Raw genomic sequence first — 26,922 nt, forward strand, 5'->3', positions numbered from 1 at the left:
AAGCATCTCATAGCTTTAACTCACATTTCTTATATTTTGAATAAGATTCACCCACTCATTCAACAAGTATTTACCAAATGCCTATTACATGCCAGACACTGTTTCAGACACTGGGAATACATCAGTGACCAAAGTCCCTCCTCTCATAGAGCTTCCATTTAAAAAACACACACACACAAACAGGAAACGACTACATAGAATTTGTTAAGTGGTGATTAAGTGCAAGGGAGTAAATAAAGCAGAGGATAAGCTCTGCCTAGCAACCAAGTGAAGGGTGAACAGGAGCATATTCTCATACGTTTAAAACACACATATTTCCTTTCCTATAAAATGTCTTTTCACATCCTTTGTCCATTTTTCCTATTGGGATATTATTACTTTTGGCAATGAATTGCAGAATCTTTCATTTATTAGACATTTCAGATATTATAGAAGTTGGATACCCTGTCATCATTTGTTAATCATCACCCAACTTCTGAGGGTTACGAGCACATATATTAAGACTTGAATTTTGGTTTGAGGAATTTTAAAAATAATCTTAGCTTTTAAGATAAAGGAAGACACAGTATAATATGTATATTGTTAGTTGGACCTCTCAGTCTAGGAAGCCCATGTGTCACGTCATCGGTACATATAGTTTGTATGCACATTAGTTATTCAAATATGTAACTGGAGTCTCAGAGTCTATTTTTTAATTGAAGTCTAATTTTTCAATTAGAAAAAAACTGAAATCTATTTTTCTATAATGTGGTACTACTTTCAACTGTACAACAAAGTGATTCAGCTATACATATGTATATAGTTTTTTCTTTTTCAGATTCTTTTCCATTATAGGCTATTATAGCATATTGAATATAATTTCCTGTGTTATATAATAGGTTCTTGTTGTTTATCTATTTTATATATAGTACTGTGTACCTGTTTATCCCAAACTCTGAATTTATCTCCTCCTACTCTCTTTGGTAACCGTAAGTTTGTTTTCTATGTCTGTGAGTCTATTTCTGTTTTGTAAGTAAGATCATTTGTACCATTTTTTATAGATTCAAAATATATGTGATATCATATGATATTTGTCTTTTTCTGACTTACTTCACTTAATATGATTATCTCTTAGGTTCATCCATGTGGCTGCAAATCAAGAGTCTGTTTTAAACAAGTAATAGAACAAGATACGTTATATCTATAAAACTTTTCCTTCTCTTTGTTTATTACATATGTAAATGAGTGTGTGTGTGTGTGTTTCTGGCATGAAAAAGAAACACATTCACTGCGTTATTTCAGCAGAAACAGCTATAATGTCTTTTGGCATCACCATGTGCCAGAACCTGTGTGCCTCACATCATGTATCATTAATCCTCATGATGACTCTAAACTATAGATAATATTATCACTCTCTTACAGTCTAGAGGCTGAGACTAAGAAAGGCTGAGGAATGTACTGAAGATCACTAGATGTTTTCAAAGCCAGGATTCTTCACTCTCCAACCTGTCTGACTGGGAAGCCTGTGTTAGCAGGTCAAACTGATTTCCCAGAAAAACACTGAGAATCCTGGGAAAGTCTGGGGAAGCAATGGGACATCCTAACCTGGCTAAAGTAAATCACAGCGTTGCTGCAAATCTTTCCAACACAAATGGAAGGTTGGCAAGAGCCAGCTGTTGTAACCTATATAAATACCACTCTAGAAACTAACATTGTTTCAAATTGTCAAAGTTTTACAGTCATCCCAAGATCCTGATTATAGAAAGGATGCAAAGAGGGTAAATAACAACTAGATGAATATAGAGAACATGGCAGGGTTATTTTAAACACTTTCAGTACATTTGATTCTTACCTGATTTCATTTCCAAAAGCGTATTGTTATCAATTTCATGGTTGGCTTTTCCTGGCTGAGGCACCCGCAGGGGTATGATTTGAGGGACACACACTGAACCAGCTGTCATTTTCCCTCCTTACATTAAAAAAAAAAGTGGATGAAAATAAATTCCAAGGGACACCTATATGTGAACAGACACTGAAGAGAAGTATCTCATTCAAATACAGTAAGACTAGTAAAAACTAAAGAGAAATGTTGTTCCTCTATCATCTACAAATATCATTTTTCTTTTTTGGGAGACTCCTTTCAGTTCTTTTGTCTTTTTTAAAATTGAAGTATAGTTGATTTACACCATCATGTGTAATATAAATATAATTAAAAATTTTTTTTTGATGTGGACCATTTTTAAAAGTCTTTATTGAATTTGTAACAACACTGCTTCTATTTTATGTTTTTTGGCTGTAAGGCATGTGGGATCTTAGCTCCCCGACCAGGGAATGAGCCGGCACCCTCTGCACTGGAAGGCAAAGTCTTAACCAATGGACCACCAGGGAAGTCCCCAAATACCATTTTTAATGGAAATAATTATTGTCTCTGCTGTATTTTTGCTGTTGAGATCTTGTGTGGGCTTTTGATTACCTGAGTATTTACCTCACTTTGTGGGGGGGAAAGCAGGAGTGTATGGGATGAGGGAATAAAATTTAAAGTGAGCACATTAAATGCACATGTCAGAGCAGAGATCATCACTGATGACCAGACCTAAGCAACCCCTGGATCATTACCAGTCTGCCCTGCCTCTGTTTAGTACACCACCTCTCTTAGCTTCAGGCAAGACAGCACACGAGGAACAGAGGTAACTCTGTATGTAGCATGAAATGTTCATTTAGAGCCAGCTTCCTTGGGAAAGCTCCATGTTCAAAGTCCTGCAGTTGTCATCAATGGTTCGTGCCTGTGAAAGCTGCAAAAGAAACTTTAGAAAATGACAGAGGGTCACGCCTCAGCCAGAAGAAAGCTGGCATGGATATAAACAGTGAGGAACGAACACAAAAGTCTCTCACTCCATCTACTGTATTTATAAGTAATTAAGTACAAGTATAGAAGTCTTAGTGATCTTTTTCTTGGGGATGGGAGGGTTCATAATTATTAATACACCCAGGATTGGGGGGGGGCAGGAACCCACACCTCAAAACAGTCTCCCATTCCATCTACTGTATTTATAAGTAATTAAGTACAAGTATGGAGGTCTTAGTGATTTTTTTCCTTGGGTGTGGGAGTGTTCATAATTATTAATACATAAAGGATTTGGGGGGAAAATCCCACACCTTAAAACCCATTTACATCTTGGATGGTCTGTTCAAATTTCAATGATAATGGATGCATAGGTTTTACTCAGTTAAAATCTACATTGAAACTCAATTTTTACAGAGTACTTCTTGTACCCTCCCCTATTATTTACAATTTTCCAAATACTTACATAATCTTATTTATCAATTTGTGATTGGGCATTTATTATTTTCTTTTCAGTTTTGGGTTTTATTCTAAACAATGCTGCCTTGGAAATTCCCTGACGGTGCAGTGGTTAGGATTTGATGCTTTCACTGCAGGGGCTCTAGTTCAATCTCTGGTGGGGGTATCAAGTTACTGCAAGCCACGCATGACATGACGCCAAAAAAATTTTTTTAATAAATAAATAAATAATAAATAAATAAAACTGCCCAGAATGTCTCTGTGGTTTGAGGTTTGTCACAGACTTTAACCCAAAGGTGGGATGGCTAAATTTAAGGGGTGAATTTAATGCCTGGTTGGATAGTTCCAGGTCGGAGGCTAAGAATTTAAATTGCAGATACATATACGGATAGAGCGACAGCCCCTGCAAAAGGGCTCTGGAGCGTGCCCATCCTCACATTTCCATTTACGTGAGAGGCAGTTAAAATTTAAAAATGGTTAAAAATTAGTTCAAAATAAAAACGTCTGGGGGGTGGGGGGTGGGGGGAATAATTCCTGCGGCGACTAGGCGATGTCCTTGAAAGGCTGACAGTGCGTAGGCCACTGGGCCCCGAGCGAAGGGGATCCATCCGCAGACCGATCCGCTAGGCCCGACTGCGTCAACAGCATCCCCCACCCCGCCATCCCTCCATCCAGACTGCCCCTCACCGCCCGGTTCCGGAACCCCGTCTGGTCCCCGTCTCCGTCCTTCAGGTGCAGCCAAGGACACCGCCACGACTCGGCTGAACGAAGGATGCCCTTCTCTTCCGCCCCCTCCCCCAGCCACCAGGACCCGATCGGGACCCCTTGGGTACCTCCGCAGCCCCCACCGAGGCAGCCCACCGCTCACCGCCCTTGGTCCTCTCCTTCACTGCGGCGGTACGGGTTACCAAGACGCTGCGAGCCGCGCCCCGCCCACCGGGAGCTGGGCAGGTGATTGGCAGGAACCCGCTTCCTAGCAACTAGCTCCGCCCCTGCGGTTGGCCCGGAGACAGGCGGCCGCAGAGCGCTCCTTTCTTCAGGCCTAAGCGTAGGCGTCCGAGAACTTGCCTTCACAGAGGTTGGAAAGCGCTACAAGGTGGCCTCCCAACTCAAAATGAGAACCAGGCTCGCTCGTACAACAGTCGATGATTTTCTGGAAATACCAGAACGAAATACCAGAGTGAAAATGTCAGAACGACGCGCGCGAGCGTGAAGCGGCGCAGGCGCGTCTTGGCCACCTCTAGGCGACCGGCAAGGAAGGACCGCCTGCGACCTGAGGAAGAAAGTCCCCTGCGCCGGCCGAACGCTGTCTTCACCCGTGTCCAGCTTCTCTCGGCTCGCAGTCCGGCCGCCCGGAGGGGTCTCTTCCCCCAAGGTCCCGGCACCTGCGCCCTCATGGCCGAGGTGAAGGTGAAGGTGCAGCCGCCTGACGCGGATCCGGTGGAAATCGAAAACAGGTAAATCGGGGAGTGAGGCTTGTTCCCCGCCTCTGGAGGCCCCCTTTCTCCCGGACCCTTCTCCCGTCTCCGGAAGACTGCACTCTTAAGAAGTTCAGAGCGAGTCGGACAGTTGACGAGATTGTGTGGCCGGCCTTTCCCTGGGTCTGTCAGGGAAGCTGTCTACTCAGGCGCACCTTTCCTTAAAGTGGTCCACGCCCAGAGTGAAGACTCGGCGTTTCCCCCCGGAAAAGTGTTAGTCTCTTGGTCGTGTCAGACTCCTTGCGACTCGATGGGGTACTGGTGCAAACACGTTCTGATCCAGGATCGTCCTTGCTACCAAGGAACTCCCGTGACGGAGGGTTTAACCAGACTTAGGGTGCAGTTTTCGATTATGAAGTAACAGACACCAAACAGTTTGAACGCGATATTTAAGTGAAGGTTTTAGGGCACCCAACGCATCTTACGCTTACCCAAAGCATCTCCCAAAGCATCTCCAATACTTTGGCGACCTGATGCGAAGAACTGACTCTTTTGAAAAGATCCTGAAGCTGGGAAAGACTGAGGGCGTGAGGAGAAGGGGACGACGAGGATGAGTTGGTTGGATGGCGTCACTGACTTAATGAACGTGAGTTAGAGTAAACTCCGGGAGTTGGTGATGGACAGGGAGCTCTGGCGTGCTGCAGTCCGTGGGGTCGCAAAGACTCGGACACGACTGAGCGGCTGAACGAACTGAACTGAAGCATCTTAATATGTTATATTCTCTACCGTGCACTGCAGTGTTTAGGTTACCACAGAATTTATAAAGACCCCAGCTTTCTTAAACTGTTATTAGTAACACATATGATGATCCTGTGACAGGGTGAAACTTGAGGTTTATTTTTGTTTGTTAGGGATAATTCCAAAAACAGGTCCCAGTTGTGGTGAATTGTCCCAAAAACACTTTGACTTCCCTCCAGAAGTGTTTGATCTGCCTCCTGCTTACAGACTTATGGCTACCCAAGGCACTGTCTCTTCACTTTGTCATACTTGTTGCATCTGAGAGAATTGAAGCCTCAGCTTTAATGTGTTTTTCTGTTTTCATTTGACTTTTGTCCTAATTTAAAGTTCATATGAATAATCTTAAATACAATAAAAATGCAAACGTGTACTTCAAAAGCATCTTCCTCATTTTTAACGTGCTTTCATTCAGAACCATTGTAGAAACCCAGATTATCTGTCAAATGTGAAAAAAGGCACACTTCTAGACTGTTCTGCCTGTATTTTTCCCCTACTGCCTCTTGAACTAGGTAAAAACATGAATATCATTAATTCTTTTGTTCCTAGGATTATAGAATTATGTCACCAGTTCCCTCATGGAATCACAGACCAAGTAATTCAGAATGAAATGCCGCATATAGAAGCCCAACAGCGGGCAGTGGCCATCAATAGACTGTTGTCCATGGTAAGGTGAATCCAACTAGTTCATGTAATTATTTATATGTTGTGATTGTCATTACTTTCTGTTGTGTAGAATGAAACCATTCTCAAAAGTGTGGTAGGTTGTGACTGATAAGACTTCAAACCAGGAAACAGCTCAGACTGCCTAAACTAAGGAAAGAAGTAATATGCATTTTTACAAGACAAATAATTGTGTTTTAACTGTCATATTTAGTAATTTGTCACTAAGGTACATACTGGCACACGTACATGTAGGCATAATCTGTTCCCACCTTCTGTTTGCTTCTTGCTGCTAGTAAAGGCAAATATATAGTAAAGGCTTTGGATCAAATACATAAACTAATATGAAGATTAAAAGTCACAAATGGAAAAATCAACTATAACTACAATAAACATGTAAACTTAGGGATAAACATGTGATGATCGGGAAGAAATAGACAATTTCTGCAGTCCAGATTGTAATTGTCTGCTTACTAATTCAATTTTAGTAGTAAAATTAAATTATTAATCAAAGCCTCCCAGCAAAGATAAGTCCAAGACTGGATAGCTTCAAAGGGTAGTTCTACCAAACATATAAAGAAGAGCAAATACCTATCCTTATGAAACCATTCCAGAAATTTGAAAAGGAGGAAACACTCCCAAATTCATTCTACAAGGCCATGATTACTCTGATACCAAAATCAGACAAAGATATTAGTAAAAAGAGAAAATCAGAAGCCAGTGTCTCTGATGAATATACATGTAGAAATCTTCAACAAAATATTAGCGAACCACATTCAGCGATATACAAAAAGAATCATACACCATGATCAAATGGAATTTATTATAAGAATGCAAAAATGGTTCAGTATGCACAAATCAGTCAGTATAATACACCACATTAAAAGGAAGCTTAAAAGTCACATGATCATCTCAACAGATGCAGAAAAGACATTTGACAAAATTCAGCATCCATTCATGATAAAAACTCATCAGAGCTGGTATAGAGAGAACGTACTTCAACATAATAAACTGTTTCTGGCAAACCCACAGAGAAAATCATCTTCAGTGGCAAAAAGATGAAAACCTGTCCTCTAAAATCTGGAAGACTGGAATTCCCTGGTAGTTCAGTAGTTAGGACTTGGCACTTTCACTGCCAGGAGCCAGGTTCAGTCTCTGGTTGGAGAACTAAGAGCCCACGAGCTGTGAGGCATGGCCAAAGGGAAAGAAAAAATTGAAATCAGGAGGAAGACAAAGAGGCCCACTCTCACCACTTCTATTTAGCATAGTATTGGAAGTCCTAGCCACTGCAGTCAGATATGAAAAAGAAAGCATACAAATGGGAAGAAATGAAACTGTCCTTACTTGCAGATGGCTGATACTATATAAAGAAAATGCTAAAGTCTCAATCAAAAAAGCTATTAGAACTGATAAGTGAATGCAGTAAAGTTGCAGGATCAAGGTTAATATATAGAAATCTGTTGCTTTCCTATACACTAATAATGAACTATCAAGAAGAGGAAGCTAGAAAACAGTCTCTTTTAAAAGTAACATAAAAGGAGTAAAACAGCTAGGGACAAACTGGTGAAAGACCTAACTTTGAAAATTTTAAAACACTGATGAATGAAATTGAAAATACTACAAAGTAATAGAAAGATATCCAATGGTCATGGACTGGAGGATTTAATATTGTTAAAATGTCCATATGACCCAAAGCAATCTACAGATCTGATGCAATCCCTATAAAAATGCCCAGGACACTTTTTACTGAACTAGAACAAATAATACAAAAATGCCTGTGAAACAGAAAAGAGTCCAGATAGCCACAACAATCTTGAGAAAAAGAAAAAAGCTGGAGGTATCATGCTCCCTAACTTCAGACCATACTACAGTATGGTTCTGGCATAAAAAGAGACATATAGATCAGTGGACCAGAATAGAAAGCCCAGATATAAACCCATCCACTTATGGTCAGTTAATCTAAGACAAAGGAGGAAACAATGCACAATGGGGAAAAGAGTCTCTTCAACAAGTAATGCTGGGCAAAATGGATAACCACATGGAAAAAAATGAAACTACGACATTTTCTCACACCATATCGAACTCCAAGATGGATTAAAGGCCTAAGTGAGATCAGAAACTGTAAAACTAGAAGAAAACATAGGCAGAACACGCTCTGACAGAAACTGTAGCAGTATTTTTAGAGAAATGCAAATCAAAACAATAAGGTATCATCTGACACCTGTCAGAGTGGCTATCATGAAAAAGACCACAGACAACAAATATTGGTGGCAATGTGGAGTAAAGGGAATCCTTGTACACTGTAGGTGGTGAGATGTAAATTGGTACCACCACTATGGAAAGCAGTATGGAGGTTCCTCAAAAATACTAAAAATAGAACTACCATACAATCCAGCAGTTCTACTCCTGGCTATATATATCAAAGAAAACAAAAAGACTAATTCAGAAAGGTCTATGCACCCAGATGTTCCCTGGTGGCACAGTGGGTATAGCGTCTGTCTGCTGTGTGGGAGACCCTGGTTGGATCCCTGGGTCGGGAAGTTGCCCTGGAGAAGGAAATGGCAACCCACTCCAGTACTCTTGCCTGGAAAATTTCATGGACGGAGGAGCCTGGTAGGCTACAGTCCATGGGATTGCAAAGAGTTGCACACGACTGAGCAACTTCACTTCTCAAATGTTCATGGAAACATTATTTACAATAACCAAATGTGGAAGCAACCTAACTGTCCCATCAGCAGATGAGTGGATAAAGAAGATGTGGCATACATATATAGTTAAGAGATACACACACATATATACATACAATGAAATACTGCTGCTGCTGCTGAGTCGCTTCAGTCGTGTCCGACTCTGTGCGATCCCTTAGATGGCAGCCCACCAGGCTCCCCCATCCCTGGGATTCTCCAGGCAAGAACACTGGAGTAGGTTGCTATTTCCTTCTCCACAATGAAATACTACTCAACTGTAAAAAAAAGAATGAAATTTGCCATTTGCAATAGCATTGATGGACCTGGAGGAGGGTATTAGTGAAATAAGTCAGAAAGACAAATACTATATGTTATCATTTATGTGTGGAATCTAAAAAATAAACGAATATGTTAATAACAAAACAGCCTCACAGATACAGAGAACAAATTAGTGGTTACCAGTTGGGAGAGGGAAGTGGGGAGGGGCATAAGAGGTGAAACAGGATGTGTTGTGCAACACAGGGAATATAGCCAACATGTTATAATAACTTTAAGTGGAGTACGGTTTATAAAAACTTGAGATCACTATGTTGTACACCCGAAACTAATATAACATTACTTCAATTAAAAAAAAAAAGCAGTGCACCAGATTGCTGAACGCTGTTCTAACCGAAAGAGAAAGAGTGTTGTGATTTCTAGTTGCTTCACCGTGGTGAAGGTCTTCAGCTTCTGGAAGCATAGAGCAAGTGTGGTGATAAATGTTTTTGTCCTCAGACTCCACTTTCAGCCTTTTTCTGTCTGAAAATTAGCCTCAGCAGTCACCTGTTGCCAGTCCTGCAGTGGGCAGTGGTAAAGCTACTCAAGAATTTTAAGCAAGGGAGTAACTGTTAATAAATCACTAGTGTTGCTGATTTTAGCTCTTAAAGTGAAAGTGAAGTCACTCAGTCGTGTCTGACTCTTTGCGACCCCGTGGACTGTAGCCCACCAGGCTCCTCCGTCCATGGGATTCTCCAGGCAAGAGTACTGGAATGGGTTGCCTTAAACTATCCTCACATTTGTTCCCGTTTTCACTCTTCCTACCCCTGCATGTGTTCAGGCTCTTGGCTTCTACTTGAACTGTTGGGTGCATCTTAATGGCCTTCCTGGCTGCGTGTGCCTCAGAGCAACCTGCTCTGTCTTAAAGGCAGTTCTGACCAAGTTACTCTCCCACCAGAAGCCCTTCTCTCAACTCTGGAGATTCAAATCCAGACTCCAGGGTTTACCACTCTGAGCCCCTGCCTTCCCCACCGACCTCATCTCCCTGCACCACCTGCCTCACAAGTTAGTTTTCACAGGGAACAGCTTGTATCTCAGTTCCCTGGCACGTCACACTGTTTTATATCTCAGGCCTTTGCTCATGCTGTCTTCCCTGCTTAGAAGGCCCTTCCTCCTTTCCCCACACAGTAACTCCTCATCCTAAGACTCAACTCCAGGCAGCTCCCCTGAACCCACAGGCTGGGCCAAAGCAGATTTCCTGGGAGCCCATCCCCCCCTTCACTTGGCTCTGTCCTCACACCGCCCCGATGGTACTGAAATCAGCTGTGGAGTTCTCTGTTGGAATTCATGTCTGTCCTCCCCACCCCAAACATGTTCCCAGGACAGGTGTTCATTAAACGTTGACAAACTAAATTAAACAACTAAATGAAACTTCCAAATTGGGCTGGGAGGGAAAGGACTGCTGTTCACCCATATACCAACCTGATTCCAAGTTACGGGTCTGCCCAGCCTTGAGTCATGGGAACCTCTCTCAGTGATGCTTCCCTGAACTGCCAGGAGCCCAGTGGTACAGCCATCGGCGTTCTCACAAGTTCAGACTCAAGGAAATGCAAGAGCATGGAATCATTGTGTCAAAATATTTTTGCATGAATAGCCTTTATCTGAACTTTTTAAAGATGTTGTATTTTATTATGTTTATATTTACTCAGTTTACTTGAATATGAATTTTTATTATTCTAAAGCTGCTTGTTTAAAATTCTTATGCATTGCTCTTATAACCAGGCTAGGATCTAACATGTAGGAAATTGTTGCATATTAATATTTGAGGAAATGGTGATATAAAGAGCTAAGTTTAAAAAATATACATATCACATGTGATATGTTGGGAAAATCTTAAGTACTCAAGGGAGGAACTGACAATTATACAAGGTAGGATATTTTAGTCTGGGTAAAGTATTGAAGAGTGTATTAATGCTTGCCATTGGATTTGATATGTCTCCAAAATAGTTCACTGCTATTTTCTTTCTTTAAAAAAAAACAAAACTTTAGGGTCAATTGGATCTCTTAAGGAGCAATACAGGACTTCTTTATAGAATAAAGGATTCTCAGAATGCTGGGTAAGCACCTGATTTTTTATTTTTAATATTGTAAAAGTAATACATGTTTGGGTGGGAAAGGCCAGTACAGAATTGTATCATGTAAACCTGGTCCTGCAAATCATCTCACCTCCCACAGGAGTTCCATTTCCCAGAGATAGTGACTCTAAATAATTTGGTATATATCCTCCTTTATAGGTATATATAAATATATATAGATGATTATATATTTATATACCATATATTTATATATAATCTCTTTTCTTTTTTTTTTTTTAACAAATTTGGATCATGCTATCCATACTGTTTTGCAACTTGTTTTTTTTCACTTACTGTATCTTGGACATCTTTTCATTCTGGTACATACAGCCCTGTCTCATTCTTTTTAAGGTAAGCCCTTCTTTTGGTAAATGTGATGACTTGTCTACTCATTCCTTTAAGTGATCGTGTAGATTATTAGATTAGCCTGTACCTCTTTGCCTTTTTAATTCTGCTTTATTCCCCTGCAGTAAAATGAAAGGATCAGATAACCAAGAAAAACTAGTGTATCAGATTATAGAGGATGCAGGAAATAAAGGTAAGTTTTAGAGGAACAAGCAGAAAAAACATTGTCTCTCGGACCAGATATTAGGGATGGAGACCCTGGCTTCCCAGGGTGTAGAGCAGGCAGTTCAGTCTGCTGCCTTTTGTGTTCAAAGGAGAAGAAAATATAACACACATACCCACACACACATATATATATATATTTATAATGTACATATGTTTGAAGGACACCCAAGAGTGAGGCTGTTGTTGCCTCAAGGGAGGCAGGAACTAGATGGCCATGGGCAGAGATGGAAAGAAACTTCTGAATTCTGAACCATGTACATGTATTATCTGAAGCAAATAAATTAAAACTGAAGTTTTTTTTTTTTATCCTCACTTTCTAAATTTTGGAAGCCTTCGTTTCTTCCTCTTATCTATAAATTGTGGATTGTAACATCTCTTTGGTTTTTGTGGGAAACCATGGGACACCTAGTGCCCCATGGCAGTGTTTGATGTAGCTCCTTCCACAGCTGTTTAGTTCCTCCCCTGTCGCCCTCAAGAGTGGGATCTTAATTGCTGTTATTACAATTTAAGACCTGTTTGAGTCACTGATATTAGCTTCAGCAATTATGATGTAACCTAAAATTGTACAATTTTTATATGTGTTAGGAAGTTAAATTACATTTAAAAAATAAATATGAAGACAGCATTCTCTATTTAAAACAAAATCTTCCTATCTTATGCCTTTCTGTTGGGAAGAAAATACAGCAAAATATTTTTACATAAATTCCCTTTATACATATAATACTTATTTCCGTCTTTGAAAGAAAAATTGTAGCTTTCTGCACAGGTTCTTAGTGACTGTAAGAACTATAATCTTTCTGTTTTCCAAGTATAGTGAACATATATACACATAGAGGTATAAAACCTCTCATAAAGGTTTTTTTTTTTTTTAATTGCTCTCCATTGAGGATGGCAACTGACCCTGACCCAAACTTAAGTTTGTTTTTCACAGTATACGATCTAAAGTGAAATTTATAGAAAAAAGAGGCTGGAATGTAGGAGGGCATGGAAAGGCCAATGTATGTTAATTCAATGACATAAAGATTTTTCTTCCTTTAGAAAAATGTCCCTTATCATATGATTTTTAAAAGATGCCATGCTAGCATTCCAAGAAATTTCCAGTTAGAAAATGGAACATACAGCTTTTTTGCATATTTTTGTTACTTTATCTGAGATTCTTACCTGTGCATCATTTTTCCTATAGCAATGCTCCAGGATTATATACATATTCTGCTAGATTTACAATGAGATATAAGCAATGGGAAAAGAAACACAGATCCTATAGTGTTAAACTTACTTTACTTTCTTACAGGAATATGGAGCAGAGACATCCGATACAAAAGCAATTTGCCATTAACAGAAATTAACAAAATTCTAAAGAATTTGGAAAGTAAAAAGCTTATCAAAGCCGTTAAGTCTGTGGCAGTGAGTAACAGTCTGTTTTCTTCTCTTGAATGTTCATTGTACGTATATTGCTCCAAGGATATTTTAGGTGTTTATCATTCTTTCGGCTATGTCATGATTTAAAACAGCTGATTAAAAAGACATTTTTAAAACTGTAGCTCATATTGGACCATTTGGAGATGCTGCTTTAGTCCATTAGCCGTAACTGATGTTCTCTGATAATGTCAGGTGTTAATAGGCGAAGCCAAGCACAAGGCGACTTGGTATGCTGTCCTGTAGTCACAGTAAATCCCACACTGGTGTGAAATATAAAGCTTTGGGGTTTTTAGTCTTAGTTTTGGAAGACTGCTTTGTTACCTTTTAACCATCTGCTATGTGTGTGGTTTTTTCCCCCCTAGGCCTCAAAAAAAAAGGTGTATATGCTCTATAACCTGCAGCCAGACCGCTCTGTGACAGGTGGGGCCTGGTACAGTGACCAGGATTTTGAATCTGAATTTGTGGAGGTGCTTAACCAACAGTGTTTTAAATTCCTACAAACCAAGGTGAGCCATAACTGAGGAAACATCCCTCCCAGTGTTTTTTTTTTTTTTTTTTAAGTTTTTTCAGAAGGAATGTTTAATAATACATATTGTATCTTATAGGAATTGAAAATAGTGAAATTGGTCCTTTTTCCTAAACAAAATAGGTCCTGTTGTTGATTATCCTCTATAGAAATTGTGTTCAGAAGGTATTCTTCATGAAATTTGTATTTCTACCCTTATAGGCAGAAACCGCACGAGAAAGCAAACAGAATCCAATGATACAAAGAAATAGTTCATTTGCTTCATCACATGAAGTGTGGAAGTATATCTGCGAATTGGGAATCAGTAAGGTCAGAGCCCAGTCTCTAATTTTCATCTTATTTTTAAAAACTTTTGCTTCATCGCAGGGATTTACACTGTATTCTAAACACATCTGGCCCAGACCCTCTTCTCAGGTGATACCTGTGTACATTCTACAGAACCCACAAAATGTAGAACCCACTGTCCTAAGCCAGGCAGGCAAAGGCAGTCCTTGCCGTCAGGCACTTTCTGAATTGAATGTCCTTGAGCATGGGCTCCAGGGTGGAAGCCTGGCCATGCATTTCACTACCAGATGCAAGTCTGTTCTGACAAGTTCTTGACTCTCCTGGGGACATTTCAACATATGTGCCAAACATCCATTATTAGTATCGGTTGTCATTTATTGGTAGTTTCCTACTTATGAGATGTAAGTGGCACTGTCGGCACATTCTTTCGAAGATCTGTACATATGGACACTGTGCTTACTTGCCCCTCACCATCAGAGAAGATGCTGAAGTGGCTGCATGGACAAGTCATTTTCATTTCTGCTCTCCAGTTCTATTAAAAAAAAAAACCAAAACACAGGAATTTGGACTATTTGCTGTCTAAAGTACCTTTCTGCTTAAGCATTTTTATAAATCTCCGTCAGATTCTTGCTAAAGAAATGTGACAAGTCTAGATCCTCCTTAGGAGGGTGAAGACATCAGGTGTCAAGCTCAGCAGTGAGCTCAGAGCTCTATCCCTGGGATCTGAGTGGTCTACTCTCACTCTGGCCATTGTTCAGCTTCTTTGTGCTTTCAGTTACTGTAGCATAATCCTTCCCCACTTCATCAAGAATTGTGACCTTTTACTGTTATCAACACCCTCCAGAAGGATGACTCCTTGTTTTGAGTCCTTTCTAACATACTGCTTTTGTAGGTGGAGCTGTCCATGGAGGACATAGAGACCATCTTAAATACACTCATTTATGATGGGAAAGTAGAGATGACGATCATTGCTGCCAAAGAGGGCACTGTTGGCAGTGTGGACGGACACATGAAACTCTACCGGGCGGTCAGTCCCATCATCCCGCCCACAGGCTTGGTCCGGGCGCCCTGCGGACTCTGCCCAGTGAGTTAAAATGGCTTCTCTTTCTACTTAACTGCCTGCGACTGCAGATGCCACCTAACTTAACGTACCAGCAAGAGCTGCTGAAACCACCATGTAACCTTGATGAAAAGACCTTTAATGAGCATGTCATCACCTTATATTCGTCTCTATAATAACCACCTTAAGGAAATTGGTTTTCTGCTCTTGATCCCAAAATGCACAATTCTTTTCTTAACCTTTTATTTTTTATTGGGGTATAGCCGATTAACCATGTGATAGTTTTAGATGCACAGCAGAGCGATTCAGCCATACTTATACATGTATCTATTCTCCCCCAAACTCCCCTCCCATCCAGGCTGCCACATACATTGAGCATACATTGAGAGTTCCCTGCAAAATGCAGTTTTTGCTGAGGGCTAACCATTTCACCTAAGTAGGGAGGGTAATGGGGTTTGGTGAGAACCTGCTGTGGGCCAGACATGTTTTTGAAAATGTCTGTGGTCTCATAATCCTCCTGCACCCTTGGAGCTACTGGTATTACTTAGTGTGAGGGGACTTAGGGCAAGGAAGACTGAGAGCATTGAGCTGAGACTTGACCACCAGGCCTCCCTCCCGGAGGTGACCTGTTCTCCCTTGCAGCACGCCACGCTCGTCATTTGTTCATTCCCACTCGTGCTGCAGGCTCTGTCCGGGCTCTTGTGGTGTGTATATTCTCGGATTGCCTGTCTGCTTTCTGTTGTCTACAGCTCATGCCCTGGTTTCAACTCCCAGAAAAAAAGGCTACTCTGTTGGGAATTCTATTTAGCACTTTCACAAGAAGGAAGGTGACTATATATGAAACACTTGATTAGTCAAGATTAAGTCATTCGTGTGTACAGATCTCCGATCCTGGACCGTTGCCTGCCTTCTGCCCAGTGGACAGGTAGACTAGTCAGCTTAGTGCTGTGGCAAACAGTATCCGTCTCACTCCATGATCAGAGCAGGTCCTCTTCAGGACCTAACCTTTCACTTCCAAAGTTTTGTTTTTAATATTGCTTTAAATAAATGCTTGAAATATTGGATATTTTGTTAGAATTTTTAGTTGTAGTTGATATTTAAGACATTACCTATAATATACTAATTTTAAAACTTGAGTTTTAATGTAACCTTTTTTCTTTTCTAAAGGTTTTTGACGACTGCCATGAAGGTGGTGAGATTTCACCATCTAACTGTATTTACATGACAGAATGGCTCGAATTTTAATAGAAAGCCATGAACTTTGCTGACGTTTTGCAAGTGAAGTTACTTCAGAAGTAAATAATTTAATTCATGATGGAACATCACACTCCCTTGAAAGCATTCAAGGTACAGACTTGCTGCTACAAAAAAATATTTTTTTTAATCTATGAAGACTAAATTTATATTGATAGTGTAGTCAGCAGGGTATGAAACAGATAATAAGGTTAGTGGAGACATCCATTCTTCAGTAAGTAAAATACTCAGAACCTCTTGGAAGACCACCTGTTGGAACTTTCGAGACTTCTGATGATTCACAAGAAAAGAAGCCAGCAAGTCAGTATTCGCCAAGGACTGTGATAATGGTCAGAACTTTAAAATGCCTGTTTTAAAGGTGTTTATCAAGGTCTTCATTGGGAATTTTTTACATATGGCTCAGTGTCACCATTTCTGTTTTCTCCATGGTTTCATTGAGGACGTAGACTTGGAGCATGAGGTGGGAGACAGCAGAGCATCCCTTTCCACACACTACTGATGCCTTTTTATGTCAGAAATATTCTTTCCGAGGATGACGTTGGTGTACTTACCTCAAACCCAAATGGTGACTGTTGTCAAGGTCATGTTTTCAGTGCATAAATGTTCATTGTTCTCATCCTAAAGGGACTATCTTCCCTGGCTCTTCGTTGTTAAAGTCTGTGGCTCAATTGTATTATTTGCTAGAATTTTCCCCTAGATTCTTATTTAACTAAAATTAAAACTAAAAATAATCCATTGCCTTCCATTCCTTTTGTCGGGGAGGGAGTATCATTCTTCTTTCCTTATCCTATCTTCAATTTGTTTCCATATTGCCTTAAATATCATGGTATAACAGATCTAAACTAAGCAAGAAGTTGTTACAACTGTCCTCAGTTTCAGTAGCACTTTCAGTCCCAATCCTCAGCTGAATAGAAAACAATGGGTCACCTGATGTTTTGTTGCACAGAATTCAGCTATAGGGCTTTTTAGAATCTCAGCTGTCATACTTTCACTTTGTAGCGCTACTTAAAGGTTTCTGTGTCCAGGTCAAAAGCCAGGGGCCAAGGGAAAGGAAAGTTACTACTGGGGCCTGGTTTCAAACCCCAGTTTGCAGAACCATCACAAGGGTTATTTTGAGATAAATAGTAAAATAAAACTCAGCTCAGTAACCAATTTGTAAGAACCATGTAAATTCTGTGGTGAGCTCTATAGAATTAGCATCTGATGACACTGGTGTTTGAAACAAAGATCATTTCAGTTATTGGGTATGTGTAAGATCCAGAAAGGTCTGAGAGCCCAAAACTACAGAGGGCTTCTGTTCCCCCGAGAGTGGACTGGTAAGATGAGTATCTGCCTTCCTGGGACCTGGCCTGTCAGAGTCAGAAGTGGAAAGAAAACCAGTTTGTGTTTTAAATACTGATTTTTTTTTTTCTTTTTAAATACAGATTTTGTACTACATCTTGAGGGCCAGAGATTGTTTAAAGTTGACAATCTGTGGCTAAACCAGAAGTATTCCTTGCCTACCAGACTAAAGAGTCCCTTTAAACTTTTTCCCCTTATCCTGTTTTTCATTCTATATTAAGAAGGAAAGAGGTGATTTAAAAATACAGCACCTCTGATGTTGATTACATGGATATTTACAGGAATAAGTTCTGACCAGAACAAACTGTGGGGCTCTAGGCTCACAACGACACCACAAAGTCCAACCGGACCTGAAGTCCTACTCCTCACAGCTGATCTCTGTTTAGTGTATGGCATTTTGCTCACCTGAAAACAGATACGCCCTGGAGTCTGTCAAGGCCCGTCTCTGCTTTATACTGATCTGTACATACAGAGTCAAACAGAGAATCATGAAAGGCCACGATCTGATAGTTTTAATGAATACTTCATGTGGGATTCTGTCATGTGACTTCTCTGATCTCAGTTTGGTGATGAGTAAGTTTTATGGGGCAGTAATTTTTATCGTGATTAAGCAAACCAATCAAAAGTAATTCAGTGGAGTCACTTCGACTGTGGTGGTGGGTGAGGGAAGAATGTATCACGTGCTCTAGCATAGTGCTGTCCAGGAGAACCTTCTCTCAGGATGGAGATGCTCTGTATCTTTGTCCAGCAAGGCAGCCGCTGGTCACCCATGATGGCAGAGCACCTGCACTGTGGCTTCCATGAATGAAGAACTACACATTGTCCTGCTGGCTCCCCGTGGCTACTGGCTGCCATGCTGAGTGGCACAACTGGACTGCCATATGGCTCTAAACTCAAGTTACTTTTATAGGAATGAAGAATAGCGAAGTTAATGATTTCTCAATTGTATGTATTTGTTTTTTTCTACAGAGAAAGAGTACAACATAGTATTATGGACTGTTATTTGTATAAGTTTTTACTTTTAAGAAAGGACTGCAGAAAACAAGAAAGAGCATACATAGAACAATTACTACTGCCAAATAATTCAAACAGAGTCAAACTTTGATTACAGGCTTGGCCATATCAGTGCTAAACAACCTCTCTCAGAATTATTCAACTGATTTATCTACTTTGCTTTTCACTAACTCATCATTTATTTTTAGTTATAAAAGACACATTCAGCGCAGCAAACTCAGAACTTCCCTGACTGTAGGAAGTAAACAAGAGACGTCCACCATACCATACCTACCAATTTTCCCAGCCCCCTAAGGTTGTTACTGCTGAAAGCTTAGATTTGTCTCCTGACTTTTTAAAAGCACATTTAGAAATCAAGACTCTACAGCTTCAAGTGACACCTTTGAATCTTCAGGAGGTGTAAATAGTGGGAATTCACATTACTGAAGCAAATGTCTGGTGTGAATTTACTGGAAAGTGTTTGAGGCAAATCTTAGGGATCATCATAGCCGAAAAACATTGGAAAATGAGAAAGGGTTTTTTGAGGGAGTGTGATTAGAAGGAAAATTATGGAATGATGCTAAAAGAGATCTCAAGGCCCATGGAGACTGAAAGGTGGAGCACTCTACAGAGCAAAACTTGAGGCATGGAAAGATCATTTTTTAAAATATTTAACAGAATCCAAATTGTTGCCATGACTTTGTCCTTTGACATGATGTCTGTTTCTCAGGCTTTTCTCAGGCTTTACAGAGAAAAATTTACAGCACCTGGCTAAGTGAATACCTAAGGCAGAGGTCACACAGGGATGGCCTGGACTTTGTGTCTCACAGTGTTTGTAAATTTATTTATGTAGTTGCCAACTAACATAACCCGTATGTCTGTGGACTGAACATAATTCATGTATATATGGATTATATATATATATACACACACACAATAGTCCCTAAATTTAAAACCCACTGTATAAATTTGTTTTTCTTGAAAAATCAGAAAGATTGGCAATATCTTGACAAATTCCCACATGGCGACAGGGCCCAGGAGTTCTCCCTGTTCGTTGCCTGGGTGCCCTCAGAGGTCTGGCCTGATCCTCGCCGATCCAGTTGACCCTTCTCATGTTTACCACCTGCCCCTGCACGCCCCTGCCTCCACCTCCTTGTGTGTCCCTCTTGACATGTTTGAGGATGAGGGGTCAGGTGTCAAAGGGGAAGGACTTGGTCTGGGTTAACATCTGGGGTCAGCTCCCAACTGAAGAGCGTTCAGAGCTCTTCACCAACACTCTGGACCTTTAGTCATGTTTTCTTTCCCCGAAAACGGAAAAGTTTTATGTCAGAGAGCAGTGTAGCTTCTTAAACGTAACATGAAACCTGTTTTAATCTGAACTGGGGGGTCAGGAAACCTAGGTTCTGTTTCTGCCTTACTCACTTTGGACAGGTAAGGGTGGTTAAGTTGTCCCCTGTCCCTTACCAAGTGGGAAAAAGAATATTTTAGGTCATAGCAATTTGAGGAGATGTAGATTCTGTTGAGAATGAAAATGCTGTTTAAAAATTGAAACTTGTTTTTTTAGGCATTTTGGGCCTTAATTGGATCTGTTTTATGTGTCAGTATTCATGTGATAACAGAGATTGTTGACTATTAACAATCTGATAGTTGCCCTCCTCTCATGTTGTTACGCAGACAGCAGGAACCATCCTGTCTACGCTGGTACTTTCAGCATGGACCGGACTACACTAACCAGTTCATGAAACTCTGTGTTCTGGAAATGGCCGCGGTCAGTGAATTTGTACAATTTGGCTTCCAGCCTGTCGGCCACTTCTTGTTGTTCCTTCCAAGGAAGGAAAGGGTCATCAGTGGAGCCAAACTGCACAACCTGAGGGCAGTTGGCTTTGATCTTCTCCCACTGCCAGGGCCGGCTGAAGTAGCCTGTGAGAAAAGCACCGAGCCTGTCAGCGCCGTGGACCATTTCCACCCTAGCTGCTCTAGTGAGGACCACAGCAGGGACCTGAAGAATCCGAACCCCACTGTGAGTCTGCTGATCTGTAGGGCTTGATACCGTGGCTACTGGTGAAGAGGGAGGGTGTGGTTCGGGGGCTCAGTTCTAGATCGTGGATTACAAGCTGGTCCACCGCTCTAAGTGCCTACCTTATATCTAAAGATGGGTGGTGGGTATTTCTCATGTGCGATTAGATGTCTTGTTAGCCTGTCAGAAGACAGTGCTGTTTTATCATGGAGCCCCTTGACTACAGGAGGGGCTCTCCCCAGGGTCTCTGCCTTCAGACTTACCGCTGGCACGCTCGTTCGCATCCCCCAGGTCAGATGTGTACGCAGCCACTAACACGATAGCATATACCCGGTGCGTCTCGGCGTACCTGGAGAGACAGGAATGACGTAGCTTAAGTCTAGTGTTAAATGTAATTCCCAGAAAGGCAGTAAGCCACCCACAGTCACTTGACTCAGCTTATAGAAAGTACGTGGTACAGGCTGCTGAGCTTGGTATGAAAAAGAGCAAGCAAACTGCAGAAGAACTAGGAGCCCAGCAGGCAATTGCCTCACCTGGGCTATCTGAGCTTCTACTCAGTTCTCAAAGTAGTGCAGGCCTCGCCTGGAATAAGCATAACAAGCGTAATCGTTCATCTCGATGTGTGGGTGCATCCACCTTCAGCCCGCACTGGCTTTACCTGGTTGGTTAACACACAGATTCCGTGGCTCGGCCCCAGAGCATCTGATTCGGAGGACTAGAGCATCTGATTCAGAGGACTGAGAGCAAGGCCCAGGAATCAGCACTCTCAGGCATGACACCTCCCCAGCCCAGGTGATGGGTGCGGGTGGTCTGTGTCCTACTGCAGAACCTTGCCTCTTGCACGATGCTCCACTCTGTGCTGTTAACCGTTTGCATTGTGTCACATCTGTCCCCGCCCCCCCCCCCCCCCCCCAGCAGGTCTGGGCCTTCTTGCTGTTTCTGGCCCTGTTCCCTCAAACAGTGCTGGCAAACAGACACTCAGCTGACTGTGTAGATAGTTCCTTCACTGGCCAGAGACTGGGCTCAGGAAGGGGCTCCTGCCTTTAAAAGAAGGCACGTGGTTATGAGCAGTGGCCTGAGAAAAATTCAGCTGGCCTTGAGTTGGTACAAATTTTGGCGTAAAGTGATTTCTTCATTTTCCAGACAACCCCTTGCAGCTTGTGAACACTATGACTGTACCATGATTCTGCAGGTCCACATCAGAAAGCATTCTCGTAGCTTCAACAGGTGTGGCTCACAGGTTATGGAACCTGGCAAGATTTCTCTGACAAACAATTCATGAGACATCCTGAGAGACTGAGTGGGACAAGAGGCCACACAAAACAATAATCCTTTGTCATCCAGCCTCACAAATAAGGAGGAAACCCAACCCTAACAGGCTATTCAGCCAGCTCTGTCCTTACTCTAGGCCTTAGAAGCCAGCAGGGATGTGCCTGTGAACCCCGAGGGCTGGGGGTGGGGGTGGTTAACAGCCTCCACCCTTCCACAGGGATTTATTGAGCACCTACCATATGCCAGATACTCCTCCAGGCACTGGGGTTTCAGTGTCAGAATAACAAAGTCCCACCTAATGGAGTTTACATTTGAGTGGTAGGAGACAGACAAGAAATGAATAGGATGTCAAATGATAAAAAGTGCTATAGATAATAAGGGGCATCACAGATATAAAGGGGGTAAGATTCAGTGAGGTGAGGTTGCTGTTTCACAGGGAGTGATTCCAGAAGGCCTCACTGGAAGGTGACGTGGAGCAGAGACTTAGGAGAGGAGAAGGCCACGCAGGTTGTCTTGGGACTAAGTCCAGGTAGGACGGTGGCCGGCATGGGCCTAAGGAAGGCGCGTGCTCAGAGTGTTCAAGGACTGCAGTGAGGTCTGTAAGCCAGGCTGGGGGCAGCTCGGGGGAGATGGCAGAGATGACATGGGTGGAGGTGGTGTTAAAGGCCAAGACGTTCTTCTGGGAGGGTCGGGAGCTGCTGGGGTTTGGAGGCACTCATGTTTTAAAAGGATCACTGTATCTGTGTCTGAGTGGATTAAATTTCTTTTTAATCCACTAACCAAACCAGGAAGGAATTAGGACAGATCATGTTACCACTTCTGAGGGCAGCACTGTTTCCTCTGCAGTGGAAACTTAGGACATGCACCAGCTATTTCCCAGGCAAGCATGGCTGGAGCCCATGGCAGGGGCAGGGGAAGGGGTTGACATTCAACAAGGACCGAACCTCATGGCCGCGATGGCCCCGGAGCTGTGGCCAATGATGATGGTCTCCTCGTTACAGTGCAGCTCCGTCTCCATGAAGGGCAGCCAGATGCTCTCTCGTGCTGTGACTGAGGTTCAGGGGAAAGGAAGAGTCTGTCACTCAACAGGGGCAGTCTTAGTTCAATCCTGCCCACCCTTCTAACACAGGGTTGCTCCGTAAACTGCAGGACCCCAACAGGGGATGAGGCTGTTTTCACGGAGTCAAAGTTTTCCGTGTTGCTGTTGGAAAGACTGAAATCTGTAGTTTGGGTAAATAACTTTGTTTTTATTTTTTTTTACCATGTTCTTGTAAGGAAATACTAAAGAAAAAATACACCTTTGAAGTTTTAATGTAAACTTTCCAACTAAAAAACAGAAATCCTCTTGACAATATTGTCTCTCAAGTTGACGTCCACATATACTCTTTCTTTCCAAGAAGGAAATTCCCGAGACAAGTCACAGACATGCTCAGAACAAAAGTGGCAAGGTTACATTTTCTAATATTAGGATCTCATAGAGATGCTATAACTTTTGTCACATCTCTGCCTCAAATGAAAAACCCATGAATTCTGCCTGAAAATATTTGACTTATAGAAGGGAAAATCAAGTTGCTTACAAAGTTGAAAATTAAATTTTACTAACCCTGGGTGTTCTTCTTGCTCCTCCTAGAACTTTCTATCACATCTTTTGGTTTGTAGCCTCCTCCCCCCAAATACTTGCCATCATTCATCCTGAGGTATGTATTCCCTTCAGCTTCTCTACCAGAAAATGGCAAGATCAAAACCCAACAAGAGGAGGCTTTTTAAAGATAGATTTTAAAAACTTACTTGGGTCAGGCATATTTTTAGACAAACACTGGAAACCAGGTATCTACAATATGAGGGGGAAAGAAAAACTATTATAAGGAGCTTAATTACAACTAGTAATGGCTAATAAGAAATGAGACACCTGATATGAGCTTTATCAGTTCAATAAGTATTTACTTCTATTATGAAATGCAGTGGGTTAAGTGCTATAGGATTAAATATGAACAGACAGTCCCTCCTCATGAACCGCCACCTGTCAGTAGTTCTCCAGCCAGCCAGCTCTGCAGCTCTCTATATGTGCATCTACAGATCTCCATTTATCACCACCGGTGTATATGCAGACAGAGGGCTCCAGATAAACTCACCTGGAGCCAATCCGACTATGCTCCAGGGAATAGGTAAGATGTGGCACACAAAGCTGGTACAGAGAGTGGGAGATCCCATCCTCCTGGACAGCTTTTCTAGCTCCATCGTGGCTCTCAGCCATAAGCCTGAGATTTTATTCTAGACCTGCTCTAGGGGTTGGCAACTCAGGAAACAGTCATTGCCTAATTACGGAAGAGGGTTTTAAAAAAAATTCAGCCTTCAGAAGACAACATACAGATGCCATTGTTATAAAACTCACAAGCCAAATTTACCAAGGTATTGTTTAAAGCATACATATGGAGGTTGAAAAGCACATTTTTTTCCGAGTGGAGTAAATTTAAAAACAGGCTTCCCTGGTGGCCCAGACGGTAAAGCGTCAGCCTACAATGTCGGAGACCTGGGTTCTATCCCTGGGTGGGGAAGATCCCCAGGAGAAGGAAATGGCAACCCACTCCAGTACGCTTGCCTGGAATATTCCATGGATGGAGGAATGGACTAAAGTCCGTGGGATCGCAAAGAGTCGGACACGACTGAACAACTTCACTGGTTCACTGGTTCAGAGGGCAGGGAAATGGTATGGAGGGACATACAGATGGCTCTGAAGGTATTGGGAAGGTTCTAGATTTCAGCTTGGTGACAGGACTCTCCGGTATTGATTACATCGTGCTTCAGGATGAACACACGTGTTACGTACATCCTTTGTATATATCAACATTATGAATTAAAATATTTAAAAGTCTGAAGCAGAGAGCAGAGGAGACAGGTAAAATTAGCTGAACCTGCAGAAGATACGGGGAGCTGGCGTTCTCTAGTTTCTAGAGGTGAAGCTAGGACTCTAGCCTCAGAGAAGCCCTCCAGCCTGCTTCACCAGCCCAATTTCCAGCCCTCCTTGCAGAATCTAAGACAGGGTGGCAGGGCTTTGCACGAAGGGGTGGGAGCGGGGCGCCCTGCGACGCCAGGCCGACCCTCCCAGCGCAGCTCGGGGCGGCTCCTACCTGCTCCAGCTCCCTCTTCACCCAGCCGTACCACCCGTGGGTGGCCACATCCTCGCCCCCATTCCCCGGAATGATCACCGCCTTGCAGGGAGCAGCCATGTGTGCAGCAGACCTGTGGTGCTCAGGAGAGCCTGATCAACCGGGGAGCCTGCCCCGTGGGATTCTGGGAATTGTAGTTCCGGGGTGGCAAGCGCGTATCCCTGTGAGCCGCTGGTCCACTTGCTCCACTGGAAGCGCCGCAAATCTTGCGGGGATCCAGCAGATGTAAACCACTAGCGCTCCCATCCCCCCAACCCCCCTTATTTGGAACAGAGTATGGAATCTCGAGAATGTGTTATCTCTTACCTAAAATTACTAATATTTCTATAAAAAATGTGTTTTAATTTCCTAAAAGCAGAACACAACCCGTTTTATTAGTTGAGGATTCCTGATTTCAAAATGGTTCTTAGTAGAATAGTCAGTATCAGCCAATAACAGTTAATAGCAGCAGGGGAATGGAGCGGGGGGAGAATTAGGACTCAAAGCCTAGTTATTAAAAAAAAATGCTTTGCTGAAACCCTTTGGGGAGTTCTGGGTTTGGGGGGCGGTGCATGAGCCACTCATTACCTTGTATGGCCTTCAATAAAACTTTCTCTACTCTGGGCTCTGATGTTTAGATATTGTTTGGCCTAAGTGTGTATCAAGCACATTAACTTGTGTTCACTAGCCTGTCTAGGGGCCTGTCTATCCAAAACACTTAATGTTTCATCCTGGGTTTTGTACTGAATTCTTCTCAGGGTGTATTGTAGATCAGAGGCTGCAGTGGCTCATGACTGATCCCTGTAGAAATGGATAGCAGACAACATTCTTTGTTTTACATTCTGTTCATGTCTGTGTCTTCATGGCTGTAACCAAGAAAGGTCTGGGGACACCCTTGGTGTTTCAGTGGATAAGAGCCCACCTGCCAATGCACAGGACATGGGCTCAATCCCTGGCTCAAGAGGATTCCATGTGGCGCGGAGCAATGAGCCAATGCACCAAAACTACTGAGCCTGTGCTCTGGAATCCGCCAGCCGCAACTACTGAAGCCCATGCGCTTAGAGCCTGCGCTCTGCAACGAGAAGCCACTGCAACTGAGAAGCCTGTGCCCCACAACTAGAGAACAGCCCACATTCACTGCAACTAGAGAAAGCTCAGGCACAGCATGAAGACCCAGGCACAGCATGAAGACCCAGTGCACCCAAAAATGAAAGAAAGAAATAAATATTTTGAAAAAGAAAGGTCTTCAACTTTTGTTGTGAGTGAAATGGTTTACTAACTTTAGAGACAAATCAGCCTACTACATTTCTTCAAGGAGCTTTGTTCTCATTGGCTTACATAGGGGAATAGAATTTGCCTCCCTCAAATATGTCTCTTGGTGTATTAATTATTTTAAGCTGGTTATTTTCTAAGAAACAGCAGACTTGGAAAAAACTATTAGCCAGTAGGAATTATCCTCTTGTAAGAAACATTTATATTTGTAAGAAGCATCTCCATTTGTAGGTTGTCTCCCTCCTTGTACTAGGAAGAGGATGACCACATCTCTAGAAAGTTATGAATGAAGAAGGCAGTGAGTTTAATCTGCCCAACCACATTGCCCTTATTTACTGTGTGACGTCTGATAACTCACTCCACACCCTCAATATCCTCTTTAGTCTTTAGTTGAGAGTTCCAGAAAAACATCTATTTCTGCTTTCTTGACTATGCCAAAGCCTTTGACTGTGTGGATCACAATAAACTGTGGAAAATTCTGAAAGAGATGGGAATACCAGACCACCTAACCTGCCTCTTGAGAAACTTGTATGT

The 26,922-nt window shown here is 42.2% G+C and overlaps 3 protein-coding genes across 14 annotated transcripts in view; 1 reads left to right on the forward strand and 2 right to left on the reverse strand.

Moving 5' to 3' along the window:
• DZANK1 (double zinc ribbon and ankyrin repeat domains 1) overlaps positions 1–4,222 on the reverse strand; it is a 50,775-nt gene extending 46,553 nt beyond the window's left edge. For 3 of the 11 annotated variants that reach the window (XM_018057243.1, XM_018057240.1, XM_018057237.1), the window contains exons 1-2: positions 4,114–4,214; positions 1,832–1,948 (exon numbers count right to left, since the gene is read on the reverse strand). In XM_018057243.1, coding sequence (XP_017912732.1) covers positions 1,832–1,940 — 109 coding nt within the window. In that variant the 5' untranslated portion in view covers positions 1,941–1,948; positions 4,114–4,214. Of the gene's footprint in view, positions 1–1,831; positions 1,949–2,626; positions 2,832–3,967; positions 3,988–4,113 lie in introns of those variants that run through there. The other 8 variants (XM_018057241.1, XM_018057238.1, XM_013968603.2 and 5 more) reach the window with 5 other exon arrangements.
• On the forward strand, positions 4,328–17,080 carry POLR3F (RNA polymerase III subunit F). 2 transcript variants are annotated; one of them, XM_013968589.2, is made up of 10 exons: positions 4,328–4,737; positions 6,043–6,160; positions 11,148–11,215; positions 11,564–11,584; positions 11,704–11,771; positions 13,095–13,207; positions 13,585–13,728; positions 13,950–14,057; positions 14,926–15,117; positions 16,261–17,080. In XM_013968589.2, exons 1-10 carry the CDS (start codon positions 4,676–4,678, stop codon positions 16,336–16,338), a joined length of 972 nt encoding a protein of 323 aa, XP_013824043.1. In that variant the 5' UTR covers positions 4,328–4,675; the 3' UTR covers positions 16,339–17,080. The 2 variants fall into 2 exon arrangements, with proteins under 2 accessions (XP_013824043.1, XP_005688132.1); XM_005688075.3 differs by lacking the exon at positions 11,564–11,584.
• Positions 17,733–25,249, reverse strand: RBBP9 (RB binding protein 9, serine hydrolase). Its single transcript, XM_005688073.3, has 5 exons — positions 25,099–25,249; positions 23,759–23,801; positions 22,915–23,020; positions 20,962–21,047; positions 17,733–20,601 (listed from the first exon to the last, which is right to left on the reverse strand). The coding sequence occupies exons 1-5, from the start codon at positions 25,195–25,197 to the stop codon at positions 20,375–20,377; spliced, it is 561 nt and encodes a 186-aa protein (XP_005688130.1). The 5' UTR covers positions 25,198–25,249; the 3' UTR covers positions 17,733–20,374.

This window comes from Capra hircus, chromosome 13 (assembly GCF_001704415.2).
Source record: "Capra hircus breed San Clemente chromosome 13, ASM170441v1, whole genome shotgun sequence".
Lineage (NCBI taxonomy): Eukaryota > Metazoa > Chordata > Mammalia > Artiodactyla > Bovidae > Capra > Capra hircus.